Here is an 18,674-nt window from a genome sequence, read left to right as displayed (position 1 = left end):
TTCCATCTGGATCAAACTTGAAAGTAGATCTTTACCAGCTTTACAAGCGTGTGAAAATTATTTTATAGGCTTTCAGTTTTCGAGTTATGCGCTATCAAATGTGGAGTGTAGACTTCATGAGATTTTCGCAAAAGAATTTTAATAAAGATTTGCTTATAAACTCAATAGAAAATTACTTGTTTTCGCATTTGGGAACATTATACTACTTACGAATGTTTAAAATTCTCTTCAGTGTAAGGAATTACCTTTCAGTTTTGAAAAGTTTTTTTTTCTTCTACTTTGCCATTTGTATTTAACTATAAACAACACTATTGAATTTTCTATAGTGGGAGTAATTCCGTGGGTTTCTTTTATCACGATGATGTTGGTACCAACATTGAGCAATATATTATTAGTCCAAATATGTTTACACCTGTATTTTATATAACACAGAAATATTGTAATCTCTGATTTTATTCCTTGTGCAAAATTTGGTCCACGCTGTGTAGTAGTAGTGAGCTCTATTGAGTGCACAGACTGTATGCTGCGCATAGAATTTTGCAGCGACTTAACGATATTCTTGTTATTTCATCACCAGTCATTTGCATTTATCATTTTTGCTTTTGGCTATAGATCATAATCATGCGAGGGTAAAGTAACAGCCGTTTTCTAAAACGAGGCAATGTGTTAAGCAAGATATACAAATATATGTGTTTGAAGTGATGTTCCCTTAGATTACGGATTATATTATTATTATTATTATTATTATTATTATTATTATTATTATTATTATTATTTTAGGTGAGAAACGAACAGATCTACCGAATCAATATCCAATAATATTTCACATCCGCGCTTTAACCAGAGAAAGTGGCGCCAGTGAATAGAAGCCAAAAGGCGGAGAGGGGACAAGAAAAGGGGATTGTGGAATTAATAAAAGAAAGATGAGAACATGGTCCATAAAATTAATCCGCTTAAAAAATAAGAGAAAGGAAGTAATGGAAAAAGGAGAAAAAGTAGATTGAACCTGAGACATAGAGAAAAACAGTTTGGTGAATTAGTGGCAAATCTTGCTTTTGTCTGTTTTTGTGCGGCCCGATGACATTGGTGTATTTCGAACGGAAGATACGAGAAGGTATTGTCGGAGATTGTACCAAGTATTTGTGACAATATTCTATGGCAAATTCTTGACTCCCTAAGAGCAAACCTTTTTCTATTGATTCTGGAACTTCTCCAGAGTAATAGAAGTTAGCATTTTGTCGCCACTTGCCTCATACAAGCGGAAGAGGGCAAACCATTGGGGAAAAGGTTGTGGTCCGTCTCCCGTTCCCCATTCCATTGATATCACTTTCCTCAACATTGATATTAGCCGCATGTTCAGCTCCGACGAAACAACCACGAAGAAAAAGAAGAAGAAGAACAATAAGGGAAAAACGTTCCTCTCCCTTTTGCCTTTCAAGTAATATGCAAGAAGATCCTCCTGCTTACAGCTTGTATTAAGGAAGGAAACAATAAAATACAATGTTTATGAGGAGAGGAGCGTTTATAAAAGTGTGCTGAAAATGTTACAAGCTATGAATGAGCTACAAAGGTCACTAGCTTCTCTGAGAGTAAAACGTTTTGTAATTTAGTGTGAAATTTTCTCGGTTCCAATGGTGTCCCTGTTTTTCTTTATCATAGTTTGTAAAGACTTCGCTTTTCGGTATGCACAGACCTCTAATACCTCTTGTTCCCCATCAAGTAAATTTAGAGAACTTGTGGTATTATGTTTTTAATCCAAATTATCAGTTAGAATATTACTCAACCACTCGTGGACGTACTGAGGGACCTAATAATGCAGTTATCTACAAATTAAAACCAAAAACAGAAGCAACATAACAACGAGATAATTAGAAACGGTAAGATAAAAAGACTTACAGCAGCTTCATACGTGAAGAAAAGAAATCCGGAGTTATTATTTCAGGTTATTGTTTAGGACGACAAATCCCGTATACCATTTAATCAAAACTAAGCAATGCTAACTTCTGTTATCTAGTAATGAACTTTATCGATTGGCTCAAAGTACAAGCGCTTTAATTTGCGCTAAAAATGAATAGAGTACTGTTCATTTATAATTTAACGTAGTAACATAGCATTCGCCATCCTAACTAGTACTCAAATAGGTAAACTTCGGTGTTAGAGGTCAGGCTTTGAAACAAGTAACAAACATGCGGTTCGGACAGCTGTGTAGCCTGCGAGTTGTTCTGTGGGGGGACATAGCCATTTTTTCTTCTTTTTTTACGTACCATAAGCAAAGCAAATGTCTTCCTTCAGTTTATGAAACTATTAATAGACTGGTTCGATTAGAGCATAAGGGAATCAAGTCCACTTTTGATCATTTTACCCGTGTTTTATATTTAAGATCTTTATCTGAAGCTTCTTTCAGAGCTTAAAATATTTGTGTTGAGATATTGTGAGTAACTATTATAATGTGCGAAACAGTGTTAACTTTTCCATGTCCGTACAAACTTTGTCTGTTTTTCTCAACTTTGGTAAATGGGTTTCATTCCCATGGTCTAAACGACCCAAGTCACTATACATGCATATTACACACATACGATTTACTATTATATCAGTATGGTATCGCACTGAAATATGGATCTTGTCAATGAAAACTAGATCTAGGATCTCAGGATGTAGGAAACGTACCAATAATATGTTCACAAGGGAGTTTTAAAAATGAAATTCCATTTTTGGCTTTGCATTTATGTGGGTATAAATAGTAAAAAGTCGACAAAAAATAAGATAAAACTCAGATAATGTTACGCAATAAATTCGCAATTGTTTACATCCAGTAGAGAACTTATTGCGAAAAAGTGGTTGCTTAATGAGTTGTTTTAATTATCCCAACGCGTTGATAAGATTATATATATATATATATATATATATATATATATATATATATATATATATATATATATATTCTTCAATTTTCTACTATAAACTTTCTTCTAAGTATTAAACAAGTTTAATAAACATAATGCAAATTAAATTCATTTTGTGAGGGTAAGGATATCGTTTTGGGGCCTCCCCAATTGTCTCTACACTCGTCAGTTCAGATCTCACGTTAAGCTGCCGACCGTTTTATCTTATAGCCTCAGTGATGGAAAGCGACGTTAAACTTCAGCCAACGAATCAACGAATATATGGATCAGAAGAAAATAAAACTTCATTTATGCTTCACTGCAGGTACCATATAACACTAGAACGCCCACAAGATGTCATTTTCACACTTTGCTTCTTAAAACCAGAGTTAAATTATTTAATTCTTAAGCTAGAGGTTTCAAACTTCTGGACTTTTTTTTTTCAAAGTATTATAAACATTAAACAAAATACCTAATTATTTTATTCACGTACAACTGTATGGTAGGTTTTGTAGAAAATGTCTGAAGGTGTCAAATTGACAACTGGGCATAAACTAAGGGAACCTGAGCTTCTATTGTATCGAAATGCTATCAAATGTGGCTATTGTTCACTGCAACAGGCTTGCCAACCGTACGATAATTTATTGTGATATATGATAATTTAAGCCTACGATAATTTCCTTGAGATAATACGTGAATATACGATAATTTTATAACTTATACTATTTTCTGCAGGTTATGAATATGCAAATAAATTGTATATGTGCTTTAAATAATTATAAAACACACATATTAAGGTTTTTAACGGTCATTCCCGCTGAAGTAATTCAATAACGATTTGGGAATTGACCAGTGGCAACTCTGTATTCATTCTTTAAATTCAGTTACCTTTACGAGGGTGTGGAAATATTGCTGTTGTTGAGAGTAGTATTAATAAGGATTTTTAAAAATGGAGAACGGTGACACCGATTTGGAGTTCGAAATTGAAAATTACTAGATAAGTGAATTATATATTATTGCTATTATTAGCAGTATGACACTTGTTTCTACATTTATTACGTGTATAACAAATATACGACATATATATATATAATATTTATAAAAAGACCAAAATAGATAATTTTGTTTCCTGAGGTTGGCAACTCTGCAATGGAACATCCTACAAAAAGCTGACCTTCTATTAAGGAACCACCACATTGCGACCGATGTTCTAAACGTCACCCTACCTATAGCTAAGAGTGTAAAGCTAAGCCTCAACCTGATCCAACGAAACTAGATCTTATGCCGATACGTTCCGTTGACACTCCAACACCGCCAGCAAATTTGCTACGCCATCCAATAAAACTGTTTCTTTTTTTAACTGTTAAAATGAAATATTTCAGTTTAACGTCCCACAATTATACTCTTTAAGCTAAGGGAGACGATGGTTGACGCAAGTGAATGAATGATGCAAGAATTGCTGGGATAAGAAAGTGGGAGGAAACGGGAGTACCCCAAGAAAACCCACGGACACGATGTTGACCACCACAAACTTTCTTGGCCGGAGATCGAACCAGGGACCCCACGCCCCAGAGGTAAGCGTTCTCCACTGAGCCACCGTTCCCCCTAGTAACTATTGAAGACCTATTACGCTTCCTTACTATTTCTTTACAGAACATTCATCCTTTTAATCGCAATTTCATCCTGAATCATATCATGTGTACAGCAAAACTGCTGTTTAATTTACAACTTCATGCTATCTACTCCAGACCTATAGTTCACTTTCAAATTCAAGCAGTCGAAGTTTACGTTTAGTATGGCCACTTCTACATACATTTGTGTACTAAGTATCATTATGGCTTATAGCTTACTTTTTGTTTATATTAGATTAGTCTTAAACAATCGTGTGCTCTTTACATAACTTCTTCAAGAAGTGCAAATTGCAGCCTTTTCACTTAACGTAACGTACCGCGTTCAGCATCTCTCCTGTTACTTTCCAAAATATATATCACTTACTCCGACACATCACTTTATCTGGTCCAAGTCTACGGAAGTATACCTATACGTGTTAGGCAACGCCCTCCTTATCGAACAGTTGTAGTCCGACCTCCGCTCATACTCCGTCTTCCTGAGCATAATGTCACGACTATTTGTTTTCGAGGCCGCAACCTCACTTTTGTCACCATCTACAGGGGGATTCTTTATAGGGTTTACAACTTCAATCAGTGGTAATTCTTTATTGGAACCACATACAGACTTGGTTTATATGTCATTATACTGCAAAACACTTGGAGTTTGACTCACGTAGTGAGTAGTTGCGGAGTTGACTGCACGCGGCGCCACCGGTCAGTCGTTGAAAACAGAGACTTCCACTGGTGCTGAAAGAGCTATGTGCGTGTTTTGGTTTGCAGAAACGAAGTCAGCAACGAGTGTACAGCACAAGTTTCGCACACAATACGTCAAGAAACCACCCAGCAGACCAACAGTGTACAAATGACACCAGACATTTGTTGAAACAGGTTGTTTTGTGCGACACACAAAGTCTCCAGGGTGCTCACCTGACGACTGACGATGTGGTGGAAGCTGTTAGGGAGAGTTTTGTCCGCAGTTCTCGAAAATCTACACGACGTGCATCACAAGAAACTGGTATCCTTCAGACCACTGTTTGGCGTGTATTGAGTAGACGTTTGTCCATGAAGCCATAGAGACTGTCCTTGGTTCAAGCACTGAGTGAAGTGGATAAACATACCCGACATTAATTCTGTGCTACCATATTGGATCGCATTAGTGGTGATGGGTCATTCTTGAACAATGTGATATTCAGTTTCGAATCAACTTTTCACTTTTCCGGCCGAGTCAACACACAATTGTCGTATTTGGAGCACGAAAAATCCACATGCGCACGTGGAGCTGGTTCGTGACAGCCCCAGAGTGAACGTGTTTTGCGCTGTTTCCAGAGCAAAGGTGTATGGACCATTCTTCTTTGCTGAGAGCACCATCACCGGCATCACCAATCGTGATATGCTCCAGAACCTCCTTGTTCCACAGTTAGATCAAGATGACACGGTGGCCGCTTATGATGGCAACAAGAGGCGCTCCGCTGCACTACCTGATAGACGTAAGGGATTTTCTTGACCTGCGCTTCCCAGATAAGTGGATAGGTCGTGGTGGACCAATTATCTGGCCGCCACGGTCTCCAGACTACACGCAATTTCTTTCTGTGGAAGTTTGTGAAAGATAAGGTGTACACCTCTCCCCTACCTGATAATGTTAATGAACTGAAACATCGCATCTCAACAGCCATCGTGGACGTAACCCCCCCCCCCCCCAATGCCGGCTACCGTTTAGCAGGATATCGAGTTTCGTTGGGATGTGTCCAAGATGACCGCAGGTTCATATATTGAGCAATAATGGATTTGTCACAAGAAAACTTGAAGTGCTTTGCAGTATAATGACATTATATGTGGTTCCAATAACTGATTGAAGTTGTTAACCCTATAAAGAATCACCTTGTATTTTCGTCCAGGCAGAGCACTTAACTTTCCGATTTCTTAATATGGATTTGCCTCAGGAAGTAAAAGATGTCTCTCTTTTAATCGTGATCCTAAAAGTTCACTCTCTTCTTTAGTAAGACCCAAGTCACGCATCAAATCATTTGTCACAATAATTGAAAATACATGGAGTTTTATCTTCAACATTTGGTATAAAGGCATCATCGTTACCTTTCTTCGCACTTGAACATGCCTAAGAAACACTCCAGCATTTCAGAAATTGTGCTTCGAAGGAGGAGGGGTAATTTCTATATTTTTTTTTCAATACATAAAAACGATATCGACTTGACTGTATTCACTGTCACGGGAAAGCGTTTGAACTGTTTCAGATGAATTTTGGGAAGTAGCTAATTACACTTGAGCCGAGATGGGTTTTGATAATTTCATCAATTCAAATACGCATACTGAAGGGGAGAAAAGAAGTTCAATTATATATTTTAAATATTTTGAATAAATCTCTTTTTCTCGTGCAAGGAAAATATATTTTAACCGGTCTTTCTATATTGTTTTCTACTCAAGAGTATACATTATAGAGAGATGTGATTTTGGTTAGGAAAGTGTGTATATGCTGGCGACATTTCATAGCAGTGATATATTTTATAATTTATAACTTTTCGATTGCATTAAGAAGAGTTTCCTAGACAAAACATTTTTTCAGGTAACTGGCAAGTGTCAGTGAAAAATACTTATACCAATGCAGCTTCTTTGTTCTCGTTGTGGCAAGTAGACTTTTTGCCTGGCAAATTCGCGCTTTTTAGCAATATTACTGTCTATACTTTTATTCGTTTCCTTTACATATTTTTATTGTTTATCAATCTTTTTCCCCTTTTCTTTACATTATACTTATTTTGGTTGATGGTATAGATTTCATTGTTTTTTCTAAGCAACACTGGCAGGTGGTTACTTTCCTTACTCGTTGTACTGTCATCATTTCAAATATTCCACACAGGGAATGAATAACTTTGAAACAGACAGTTCTTTTTAGTAGAAACCAAAAAAGTACCCTACCGGGGATCGAACCTAGATCTATTGTTTTAAAGGTGATTACACTAACAACATACCCACGAGAAACACTGAGTTTATTACTAGTAAATAATCGTTATATGTAGTAGAAGTACGCTGGGAAATTTAAGTCTTAATTGAAGTCAAGTTACAGGAGAAATGGATGCAAGTATGTAGCTCTGTAAAGAGGTTTTTGGTTTGGCTGTTACTTAATATTCGTATATTGTGTAGTCCCCATTAGCTTCTATTACGGCTCTTAGTGGCCTTTGTACGGAGTTAACTAAGCTGGCTTATAGAGAGGGGGGAGAGAATCGAAGAATCCTGCCTTTCTATCTACAAAATGAAACCGGCTGCTGTTGCCAAATGCAAGATATGTTTTAAACAGATTTTAAGTGGAAGAATTTTGTTTTAATTATAGCGCTCTAATAGTACACTGCCAACGAAAACTAAGCTAACATATAGTATTAATAATAATACAGATCTGGACGAATTCTGAAATGTATAAAATAAACAGTTTGAATAAAACTTTTGAATGAAATATGCAATGTTGTTATTATATAGGAAAGTATCACTCTCCAGGTGTTAGACGCAGCTTATCGGTATTGTTGATTTTTTTTTCAAATATTTTGTAGATATTTGCAATTACCATACAACGACATGGAAAGTTAATTGTCAGAGAAGCGAGAGCTCTTTAGTGAATTTTATTCTACGTAAAGACAATCCATCTTAGAATAATTATAGTACATCATATCATGACATTTATCTTTACAATACTTTCTGCTTATTTTTGGTAACCAAAAGATATTCTTTTCTCTTTCTTGAAGACATTCCAACTGAAAATCTGAATTGTCTTCTTCTACTTTACAAAATTCAATTTTCTAGCTTTTCAGTACTGGTAAGAACATAGGAGTCTACTGCATTTTTTTTACTCGGAAACTACTCGAGCAAAAAACATATTCACGTTATGTTTTAAAAAAAATGTAAAATTTGTCGTGTGTCTCCAAGACAATGTTGCTAACTTATAAATGAGTAAAACCAGGAAACGGACATTTGTGTCGATTTTGCTCCTCTTGTTGGGTATATTCACACAAGACACACCAGAGAGGCAAGCTACACTTTATTTAATTACAATTTATATAAAGTATAGCTAGTATACCTGCTTTAACTAGGGATTGAGTTATGTGTTAATATTCAAAGGTTTGCCAGAAATCTGACAAGATATGGAAATGGTTAAATCAACTTTTCTCCCAAACTAACTGCGAGGAGTTGCCAAAATTTTCATGAGGTCTTTTTGATGTGGTAAATACGATTAAAGAAATATAATTTACTTTTCCTGCTCTCACCAGAATGTTTGTTTCTAAGTTGCAAGTCTTGTTTTATTCCATGTTTAAATAAAGTATTTATATTGAATAGTAATAGGCACTTTTGTTACTCTTGTTAATTTAAGTTGGACGGTTTGAGACAAAAGCGCACGAGCTCAACATCACAAGGAAATAAAAGTAACCATCACATTCGGTGATAAAAGGTCGATTTTATTTGTGCTGAATCCATCCAGAAACTTACATTCTATGTTAAGAAGCAAGGACACTAAGTCCGAACCAATCATCAGTGTTTCACTTTCATAATTTTAGTTTGTGTTGGGTTCGGTAAATGCTTTAAATAGTCCTATGTGAGTCGGTTTGTTTCTTCATAATGTCCAATTGCTTTGTTCGTAATTTACATAATATTTTAAGAATATATTGTTATAAATTATGTTCGTGGATTTTGATAGGGTCCTATATGAATAATAATTTCCATGGAAAAAAGCACTTCTAAACATAATCAAGCTAATTATGTTTTTTCCGTATGCATAGATTAGGATCCGACTTTTGTTCACTAGTGAGCACCAGCTATAACATAAAATATGGCAAGAAGCAATAGGAGGTAGATTGAGAGGAAATCATCTTTAGTTACTGTGTATATCTGGGATCAAATTGATTCAAGTCAACGTAAACATACTCGATTCTGCTTAACTAAGATACACATTGTCAACCACTTCAATAAATCACAGCCAAATCTCATAGTTGCCTCTTCCTATCTTCTTAGGCCTCGACTCTTGTAAAGGCGTTGAAGCAGCAGCAGCAGCAGCAGCAACAACAACAACAGCAACAAGACGCAGGTAAACTCCGCGAACTGGGCAAGGAGGTAAATAGCAATGGGAAGAGCAGCCCTCTTCAGTCCCTGCCACAGCAGATGATGCTGTCACCTGGTCTGCATCAAATGCAGCAGCTGTTGCAGCAACAAATTCTAAGTCCTGCCCAACTCCAGTCCCTCATGCAGCAGCAAACGCTTTTCCTGCAGCAACAGGTAAATAATTTATATTTTTCTCTCTGCATGTACGGCTTAGGTTATCTGTTCTTATTCTTGAAGTTATTGCTAGACTTGAGTAAATTACTTAAAACAAGCTGTTGCAAATTTTAGTCAACTCAAATTACAAAACATATCAAAACTCATACGAAATATGTCGTTAATAGTGTTTAGATTATGATAATTAGTTGTGTGGAAGAGTAAACCATAAACGAAGAAATAAAAAAAATATAACTGAACTTGTGTTAGGAGGGAACAACGAACTAATTTTGATGTATATTTTCTCGTGTAAGACTCAAGCTGACAGGAGTCTTGAGCGGGTGATATGCTGAATCAATCAAGAAAAACCTACATTTCCATATTTTACTACTTAATAGGTATTGTACTGTTTTGTATTGGCTACTCTAACCACCCTCAATGTACCAAAATCTTGGAAGTACAACAGTGAAAGCCTACGGTCGGATACTTGTGTGACTACTGTTTAACATATGGTATAATAATAATGTGGATATGTTGTATGCGGTTTTTCACTTTATATTGCCAGTACTATTATATCGCTTAGTTTTCATTTACACAAACACACACACACACACACGCATAAAGTTCTGTTGGATTTTGACCCTACAAAGGGAAAGATAACAAACCAAGAAGTATCTGAAAAATGAGAAATAGTCCTCATTAGGAGCAATAATTTGTATCTAACGCTCGGGTAAACTGTGGATCGCACTGTGACAGAACTTAACGTAGCGTAAACCAAAGAAGTCGTTCAGCGTGTGTGCCATCTTATTGAGGGTTTGAAACCTCGCTGTCGCAGGTGGTTGGTTATCTAATGAATGAAACAAGTGGTAATCAGACAGTACAAGATTCACAGCTTTAAAGGTTTTAATAAGGTCAGTCAAATGTTTATGCGAACTGACTTTCTCATATCTTCCATTAGTGCAATGGGCAAAATATATTATCCTGCAATTTTTTATTATTATTATTATGACGGGTAATATCTATCTTGGACTAGGGATGGCCACATTTTTTCGAAAGATACTTTTTCGAAAAATGAATTTTTCGAAAACGAAAAAACGAAAAACGAATTTTTTTCGAAAAAACGAAAAACGATTTTTTTTTCGAAAAACGAAAATTGAAAAAAATTCGAGAAACGGAAAACGAAAAGTTTTTCGAAAACGGAAAACGAAAACTGCCGGAAACGGAAAACGGATAACTTTCGTAAACCAAACTGAATTCATTTCATTTGTTAGGACTTCCAAACTACAGTATACTATGCATACATATAGGAAGTCTTATAGAACGGCTATGTTCATCTGTCTGTCTATCCATCCGTTCGTCTGTCAGCTGGTATCAGAGCAAGAGCGGTAAGAAATAGCGAGAAGCATACATAGTTTTGCAACACGAATAGGTTCATCTAATCCATTTGACTTTTATTTAATCCAGAAGTGGTAGAGATCTATCGCTTTCTGTTACATTGTTGATCACCACAGAACGCAAACTGTAATATATAGAAAGACGCGGTTTTCCAGAACCAATTCAGTGTCCCAAGAATATATTCAATGTTCGCCCTTATTACACTTGCAGCTTAAGCTATGCATAAGTGTCGGAAGTCTTTAGAATGACTTTGTCCGTCTGTCTGTCGACAGGTGTCAGAGCAAAAACAGTAACAGATATTGAGAAGTCGTTTCTTGTGGTCGATTTAGAGCCTCCAAAATATAGGTTCCATCTCCTCCATTAACCCTCCATTCAAGCCGTAACTGGTTTTTGGTTTCGATTTTTATCGCTATAGAACGAAAAGGGTAATAGATAGCGAGAAGCGATTTACTGCAAACAATTTCGCGTCTTAAGACATATATCTACCCACAACATTCAATCAAAACTACAAATTGTTTATATTTACTATTATTTCTGGTTTCAATACTGAATTACGAGATATTGAGATGTAGGTTTTTGCAATCGATTCAGCTTCCAAAAAATAGGTATATCTTTTCCATTAATCCTCTATTCAGATCGTAAATTGTTCAAATTAACCGTTTTCGAGTTCAACACCCTGTCGCACCCTGGATGTCACTTGGGACTTCCTGCAAACATTAGCTGGATGCAGGGCTACGACCATGGGTGTGTATTCCCAGACTTTCCAAAAGGAGGGTGGAATGTCATTTCCCAGTGTGACACCCAGCACCTCTACGACCACCTGTCTCCATGCAAGAATAAAGTACTGCACTGGTTATAAGTACACATTAAGAAAAAATGAAATCTTTCAGTCTAACGTCCCGTGATTATGCCTTTTGTGCTAAAGAAGGCGGATGATTAAGGCAACTGAATGATTATGAATATTTGGTGAAATGATAATGTGGGAGGAAACGAAAGTATCCTCCAGAAAAACGATGAACACGACGTTGCTGCACATTAAGGAGGATACACAACTTAGTGATATGGTATTTCGATAAATTGTGTACTGTCAGTCAAACAAGTAAATGTACACCTGTTTTTAAGTCTGACATCCCTGCACCGACTGACTGGTGCAGAATATATGGTAAATAAATTAGTCAAATAAATATGTAGTTTGGTACATGAGAGATAATGGAAGTCTGAAACGCATACTTAAGAGGGACAGAAGTTGTAAATACAAATTACGCGTAGTAGAGATAAGTGGCAACATGAAAGAGATACGAGAAAAAATAATAAATATGAAACAAGGAAAACCGCCGTACAAGATTAGAAATAGGACGTCAGTGACAACATCTTTAGAAAGAAGTGGCCATTGTCTAATGACTAAGACAGGAGACAACCAATCCAAAGAGTAGATGCTTCTCTTTAACTCACAATGGTTTGAGGATGTCCTGAAATCTTCTAACGCTAATTTAATTCATTTTTCTACAACATGATTTAATTCATTTTCTACAACATTTTTCTAGAATGATGGAATTTTGCTGAACACAGCAGTCGGGTGACAACACAATTTTCCATTGTTACTTTTATATATATATACATATATATATATATATATATATAAAGTGTGAATAAGTTTAGTTGGATCGTACGGACCATGTTTCTCAAGGTTTACAACCTTAATTTGCACATTTTCCAACGTCATAAATGGTGAAATTTTGCACATCGACAGAAGACACCTAACATTACAATATTCCATTGTTACTTTTGGAATGGCTAGAGATACTGATACCATATCTTAGATAGGAGTAATGGAGGTAGATCCGCTTCTATTGTGTACAGTACGTCATAGCGACTACCTTGAAGTCCGATATCTTGGATTCAGGTCCAGAATTTTTAATAGGAAGGGAGTCATATGAACCCACTCAAGTTAGCCCACCAAAGATGATTTCAGCTCCCCCTGTCGTAGTGTTTTGGCTACGGATCTGAGGTAAATGTTCGTTTGAATGTGGTTTTATCCGTTAAGTTACTGTCTATTTCAACGTTTTTTTTTTTTTTAATTATTATTTTGGTAGAACAGTTTATAATTACGTTTTCACAGTACCGATATTAAGTAATGTTCCCTACAGTAGTATACAAATGTTTGCTGTCAGTTATGTCGTGTTTCTAAAGTACATTTTATATTTTCTTCATTATACAACCTTGTTTCTCTATCATCACTGTAGTGCGAGACCTTACATACCTATGTGCACCATATCTCCTGTCCCTATAGGAGAGATCGCGCAAAACAGAGAGATTGAAAAACATCCATCACTAAGAATACAATCAATTTCAACAATGATTACGAGCGTATTTGTGCTTTCGTACTACAGTGGAAACATAAGTAATCACATTATCTTTCTTTACCATTCTATAGATAATGACAGCATGGTTGATCAGCCTGTAAGAATTATGGTATTTATATGTTTTATAAACGGTAATTTTCTTATTCCCGGGAAAGTGTACAAAATTAATTGTTTTAATTTTTTCTTGAAAAACGAGTGTTTTAGTGTAGTAAGCAACCTAATTTAGTAAGTAGTATCATTAATTAAGTTAAAATTACGCATTTAAATAGGAAGATGTTCATGTTTCTAAAAAAAAAAAAAAACTGTTTTATAATAAAATTTCCGTATCTTTGAAGACTTCGTAATTTATTGCTTATTCTAAGTATTTAATTTCTTTGTTCTATGCAAATAAATTTTAAATAACAAATAATTCAAATGCATACATTAGGTTTCTCACGTGTTGGAAGGCGGAAACAAGAAAGGAAGCAAGGGGTTTTACACGCTTGTCCGCTTTCTTGCTGCTTTGAAATTTCTCTAAGAACGTCTTTGTTTCTTGACGCGTTATTAAGAACGACTGGCATGTAAGAGTATAAATATTTGGATCATTTTAATGCATTATTTACTGGAGACAAAAGGCAATAGAAGTTGTGCATGAAATCCAATAAGTGCTCTACAGCAACAGCACCGTATAAGAGGCAGCTTTAGTGTTTGAACTCTCAACGTGATTACGTTTTCCAGACGAGGAATTAGACTAATTTGCAAGCAAACACCTGACTGGAGCTGCCTTGTTTTCTTCTTACATGGCTTCTGACAGACATTTGAAAACGTGCAACTTTTCCCGTTGTTTCCCGGTTTACAACACTGTTCTTTTCTACTTGTCGTTTTGCTTACCGAGTCAGTGCTTGCAAATCTTTTTATCTGTCATCTGTATAGAAAGGTAGAATAAAAATTGACGATTAATGTTTAATGCTGTGTATTATTATAGCAACTCGTTATACAACGCTCTGGGTCAGAGATATTAGTTTTTTTTATGAGATCAGTAGTACGTACGCTTTTTCGGGGAAATTTCTGTTTCCTACACTCCTCTTTGAATTTTCCCGTAGCTTGTTCCTTTCCTTTCGGTTATTGCAATGTGTTCCTGTAGTGCGTGGAAATCATGCAGAAGAAAAGGGGAAAGCTAGTAACATTGATTCACAAAAATTTTATATTAGCTCTACATGGCCACGAAATAATCGCATAAAGTATCCGAACAGGCTGAAAATTTCTCAGGTGCAAGGATGTACATTGACACTGAATTGCGTAAGTTCTGATTGTAGAGTCAGGGAAATTCACTTCTTTTTGTTGTGAAGTCATGTCCCACTTCATTTAGAAAACAAATAAGAACCACATCTACATTCGTCAGCAGACACTGTGTAGATATTTCTCAACAGGGGTGCCCACAGGTGGGCTTTAGAGTGCAGGTTGCGCCTCTGAGATTATTTGGAGCTACAAGTTTTCATTCCAAATGACCAAATTGAACTGGAGAATGATAAATTTGGAGAAAGAAAGCAGTCTTGGGAAGTAAAGTAACGGAAGTAACGCGTTACTTGTAACGTGTTACTTTTTAAGTAACGTTTCCTAGTAACGCGTTACTTTTTTTCAAAGTAATTGTAACGGTAACGCGTTACAATTTTTTAAATAACGTGCCTAGTTTGCGTTACCTTTTTCGCGTTACATTTCGGATGAGTAACTACAAATATATGTATATGTTTTTCGGAATCAAATGTTTCTTTCCTGTAAGTGAATTTCTCAGAATGAAATAATCGAGCATATCAGTGACCGACAGTCACAGATACACAGAGAATCAGATAAGATGAATTAGTCCCAGAAGCGACAGTCCTATTAGCGACAAGAACTGTTATCTGTCCTATGAGCGACCGATTCATTCACATTGAGATGATGGAAGATGATATGATTCCATCTCGTAAAACATCTTTGCCTCTGGCGTTATTAGCGCCCGAACAACTTTGGTATGAAATATGTATGTGCCAGTGATACTGTTCGTCAAATATGTTTTTCCTCTACTGTAAGTACAAATAAAACTCATTTTAATTTTGAGTTAAACTTGACATAAAACATATCAAATAACTTAACGAGACAACAGGGATATTTCCATGAAAAGTATATCCCTAAAGGTAAAACAATCCAAAAGGTAAACAAACTCTTTAAACTACCGTCCCCCCTATTATAAACTACTAAAACGTAAACTAATTGCTTAATTTGCTTTCCTCCCTTGTTTTGACTTATACATAAAAGCTTGTCGTGAAGCAATCTGAAATAATCTCTTATAACTAGACGAACTGTAAAGTTCTGCGAGAGATTTGTAACTTGTGTAATAATTTCTTCGAATACACCGTGTTTTTAGATTTCTTTGATATCCTCAAATGGTGAACACCTTTTCTCCATGGGCACCCGATGGGAAGGCAGGGGTCGCCCCCCTGGCCCACAAAAATGTATACGTAATATAGCAAACCACGCATATTAAATACCAGATATACCAGACGTGATACAGCAACCATGGAAAATTTTCCCTAGAAAATTTTCTTCGGGCGCCCATACCTCTTCCTGATTTCTTTCTTATGCCATAAGCATATTCAATCTAAACGTATGCTCCGTATCATTTTAACATAATTTTTTTTAATTATATTAGAATCATAGACAAAGGAGGAGCTACTCTAAATATTTAGTTAGTTTTCCCCTAGATAGAGTCAATGTATTCATATAAATTAATTCAAAAATATATTAGGAAAAACGTATAAAAAGTTGTTAATATAATGAAAGCATTCTCACCTTTAAATTCAGGTAGAGTGAAATTTTTCATAGTACATTTTGTTAGGTTCTAAATCACATTAGCATAAAACAAGTTAAAGAAGAGATCAATTATCTTAGTATGAACGAGATCTTCTTCCATTATCTTAGTATGAACGAATCGGTGACTCATAGGGCAGTTAATAGATCGAATCGGTCGCTCATAGGGCAGTTAACAGTTCATGTCGCTAATAGGACTGTCGCAAGTGGGAAGACACCGATAAGATTGTATGCCACTTGCTGTTTTTGGCAGATGGGGACAACCTCAGGAAAACCACGTGTACTGATTGCAAGCACCTGGAAGATTTTGTCATAGATTTTGACAGCTTCAAATAAATACATTCAGTGAGTGAACTACGAGTGCAATGGTACCGATAGTCTATTTTACTTTGATTGCTGTTGTTTTTATAAAAATGGAGAACAAAAATATTTTACCGTTCGAACATTTGAAAGAATACTTTTTTTCTTAAAAGGTAAGGATGATGGTGACCAGAATTTAAAAGTAAAGCGTCTGAAGTGCCCCGGCAGAAAAAAAAAATATCAACTACTACGGTGCCATAATTATCGATATATAGTAAGGGGTTAATATGTATAAACTGTGTTCTGATGAGCAGCCTTACTTTATTACTAGAAAATAGTTTTTTGATGGTATGTAATATTGGAGTTCTTTCAGATCAGTTTGCGTATCCTAGAGTCCCGTCGATTATAGACTTTGAAACTAGCTTTAAAAAGCATGTATCGATTTTAGAGTTACTGGCAAATTTTGATTCATTCCCAGTTCATGTGTTCTCATTTTATTAGTTCTAGTGTAATGCTTCTCTATATTCTGTATTTTTAATTTTATATAACAACATTGCCATTATTATATAATTAGTTTAGCCGAATAATAATAAGCAGCCACTTTGTCTAACGCACAGGAATGGGCACGACTCGAGCTAAAACTCGACTCGAATCCAAGTTGACTTTCGAGTCGAGACGAAGGTAATTTTCTCGAGTCGAGTTCCGAGCCGAGTCACTGTTTTTGACGTCGAATTTCAAGTCAAGCCAGTTTGATAAATGGCTCGCTCGTTCAGCTAGTTTTAACTCGTTTTGAAATCATGGCTTCATTACACTAGGAAGCAACAGCTACGAGAAATGTAAGCAGTAATATGGAATACTTTTAGTGTTGCTCAAGAGAGGGGACACTGCTTGCATCTCGTCTCGTCTCAATAAACGAGACCACAAGATATTTTTTATAACGAGCTCAGTTCGGGTCGGCTCAACTGAGCCAATGACTCGAGCCGGCTCGCTTGGGGTGAACCATCGGCTCGAGCCGGCTTGGTTGGGATGAGCCATCTGCTCCGTTCGGCTCAACTGAGCGAGGGCTCTAGACGGCTTGGTTGGGTAAACTGTTGGCTCGTCTCACTTCTCGGTTCGGCTCGATAGTGAGTGAGATGTGAGTCGAGATACTCGAGTCGTTGACAATTCTAAACCCGGGACGAGCAGTTTTTAACATATTTGGCCAGCTCCCTATAACTTTTAACAATGTTTGGCTCGAACCCGAATACTCAAGCTTTCCAAACATGGTTCGATTTTTCAGTGAATCCGGTTTCAGTTTTCTTCAAAACCTGTTCTGGTTCTCTCCAAAAATCGATTCGGGTTTTTACCGAAACCGGTTTCGGTTTTCTCCAAAACTGTTTCAGTTTTTCATCGAAACCGGTTTCAGTTTTTCCAAAACTGGTTCTATTTCTGTCCAGAATAGTGTTTCGTTGGAAATTCTCAAAAAAGTAAGTGCAAACCGAAACCGATATGCTTAGAAACCAATAAGTTTAAAAACAAAACTGCTTGTGTTGTAAGCGGATCCTGTTTTCGGAGAACAACGAAACTCTACTCTGGTGAGAAACCGAACCGGGTTTTGGAGAAAACCGAACCGGTTTTAGAGGAATCGGAAATGTCGGTTTTTCGGACTTCGGTTTTCTAGACACCGGTTTTCAGTTCTTATATAAACCAGTTTTGCCCATCCCTAATCTCTACAGATGGGGCATACATGCTTGGATTTTCCATCTGCCTATAGGGATTGGTTGCCTTGTCCTCTGAACGCCTCATGTGTCCGTGTTGGTCATGACGAATTTTCGTTCTTGGTTGAACGAAACAATTGTACATCATTTAATTAAACAATGTTTAAGCGAATTTTGCCGCGTACGATTTGTAGAACATAATGTTATGTTTTTCTTTTCAAGTTATGACGTCAAAACTACAGATTTAATTTGAAATTACGGTGTTTAAACCACGACAAAAGGATGGTAGAAATTGTATTCCACAAAATGGCCCTTACTGAACCGAAGAAAGTATAGGAAGGGCAGATGCAGGTG

At 36.3% G+C, this 18,674-nt stretch overlaps 1 protein-coding gene across 24 annotated transcripts in view; it reads left to right on the top strand.

Annotated features, from left to right (window-relative positions):
* The window catches only part of FoxP (forkhead box transcription factor P), a 1,320,908-nt gene that overhangs the window by 1,100,725 nt on the left and 201,509 nt on the right, over nt 1-18,674 (top strand). For all 24 annotated transcript variants that reach the window (XR_014131897.1, XM_081762611.1, XM_081762608.1 and 21 more), the window contains one exon: nt 9,500-9,760. Coding sequence is in view for 23 of the 24 variants with exons in the window: in XM_081762611.1 (XP_081618737.1) it covers nt 9,500-9,760 (261 nt within the window). In the remaining variant the exon portion in view is untranslated. The remainder of the gene's footprint in view (nt 1-9,499; nt 9,761-18,674) is intronic.

This window comes from Thermobia domestica, chromosome 6 (assembly GCF_964235325.1).
Source record: "Thermobia domestica chromosome 6, izTheDome1.hap1.1, whole genome shotgun sequence".
NCBI classification, from domain to species: domain Eukaryota; kingdom Metazoa; phylum Arthropoda; class Insecta; order Zygentoma; family Lepismatidae; genus Thermobia; species Thermobia domestica.
This window is presented reverse-complemented; position numbering and strand designations above follow the sequence as displayed.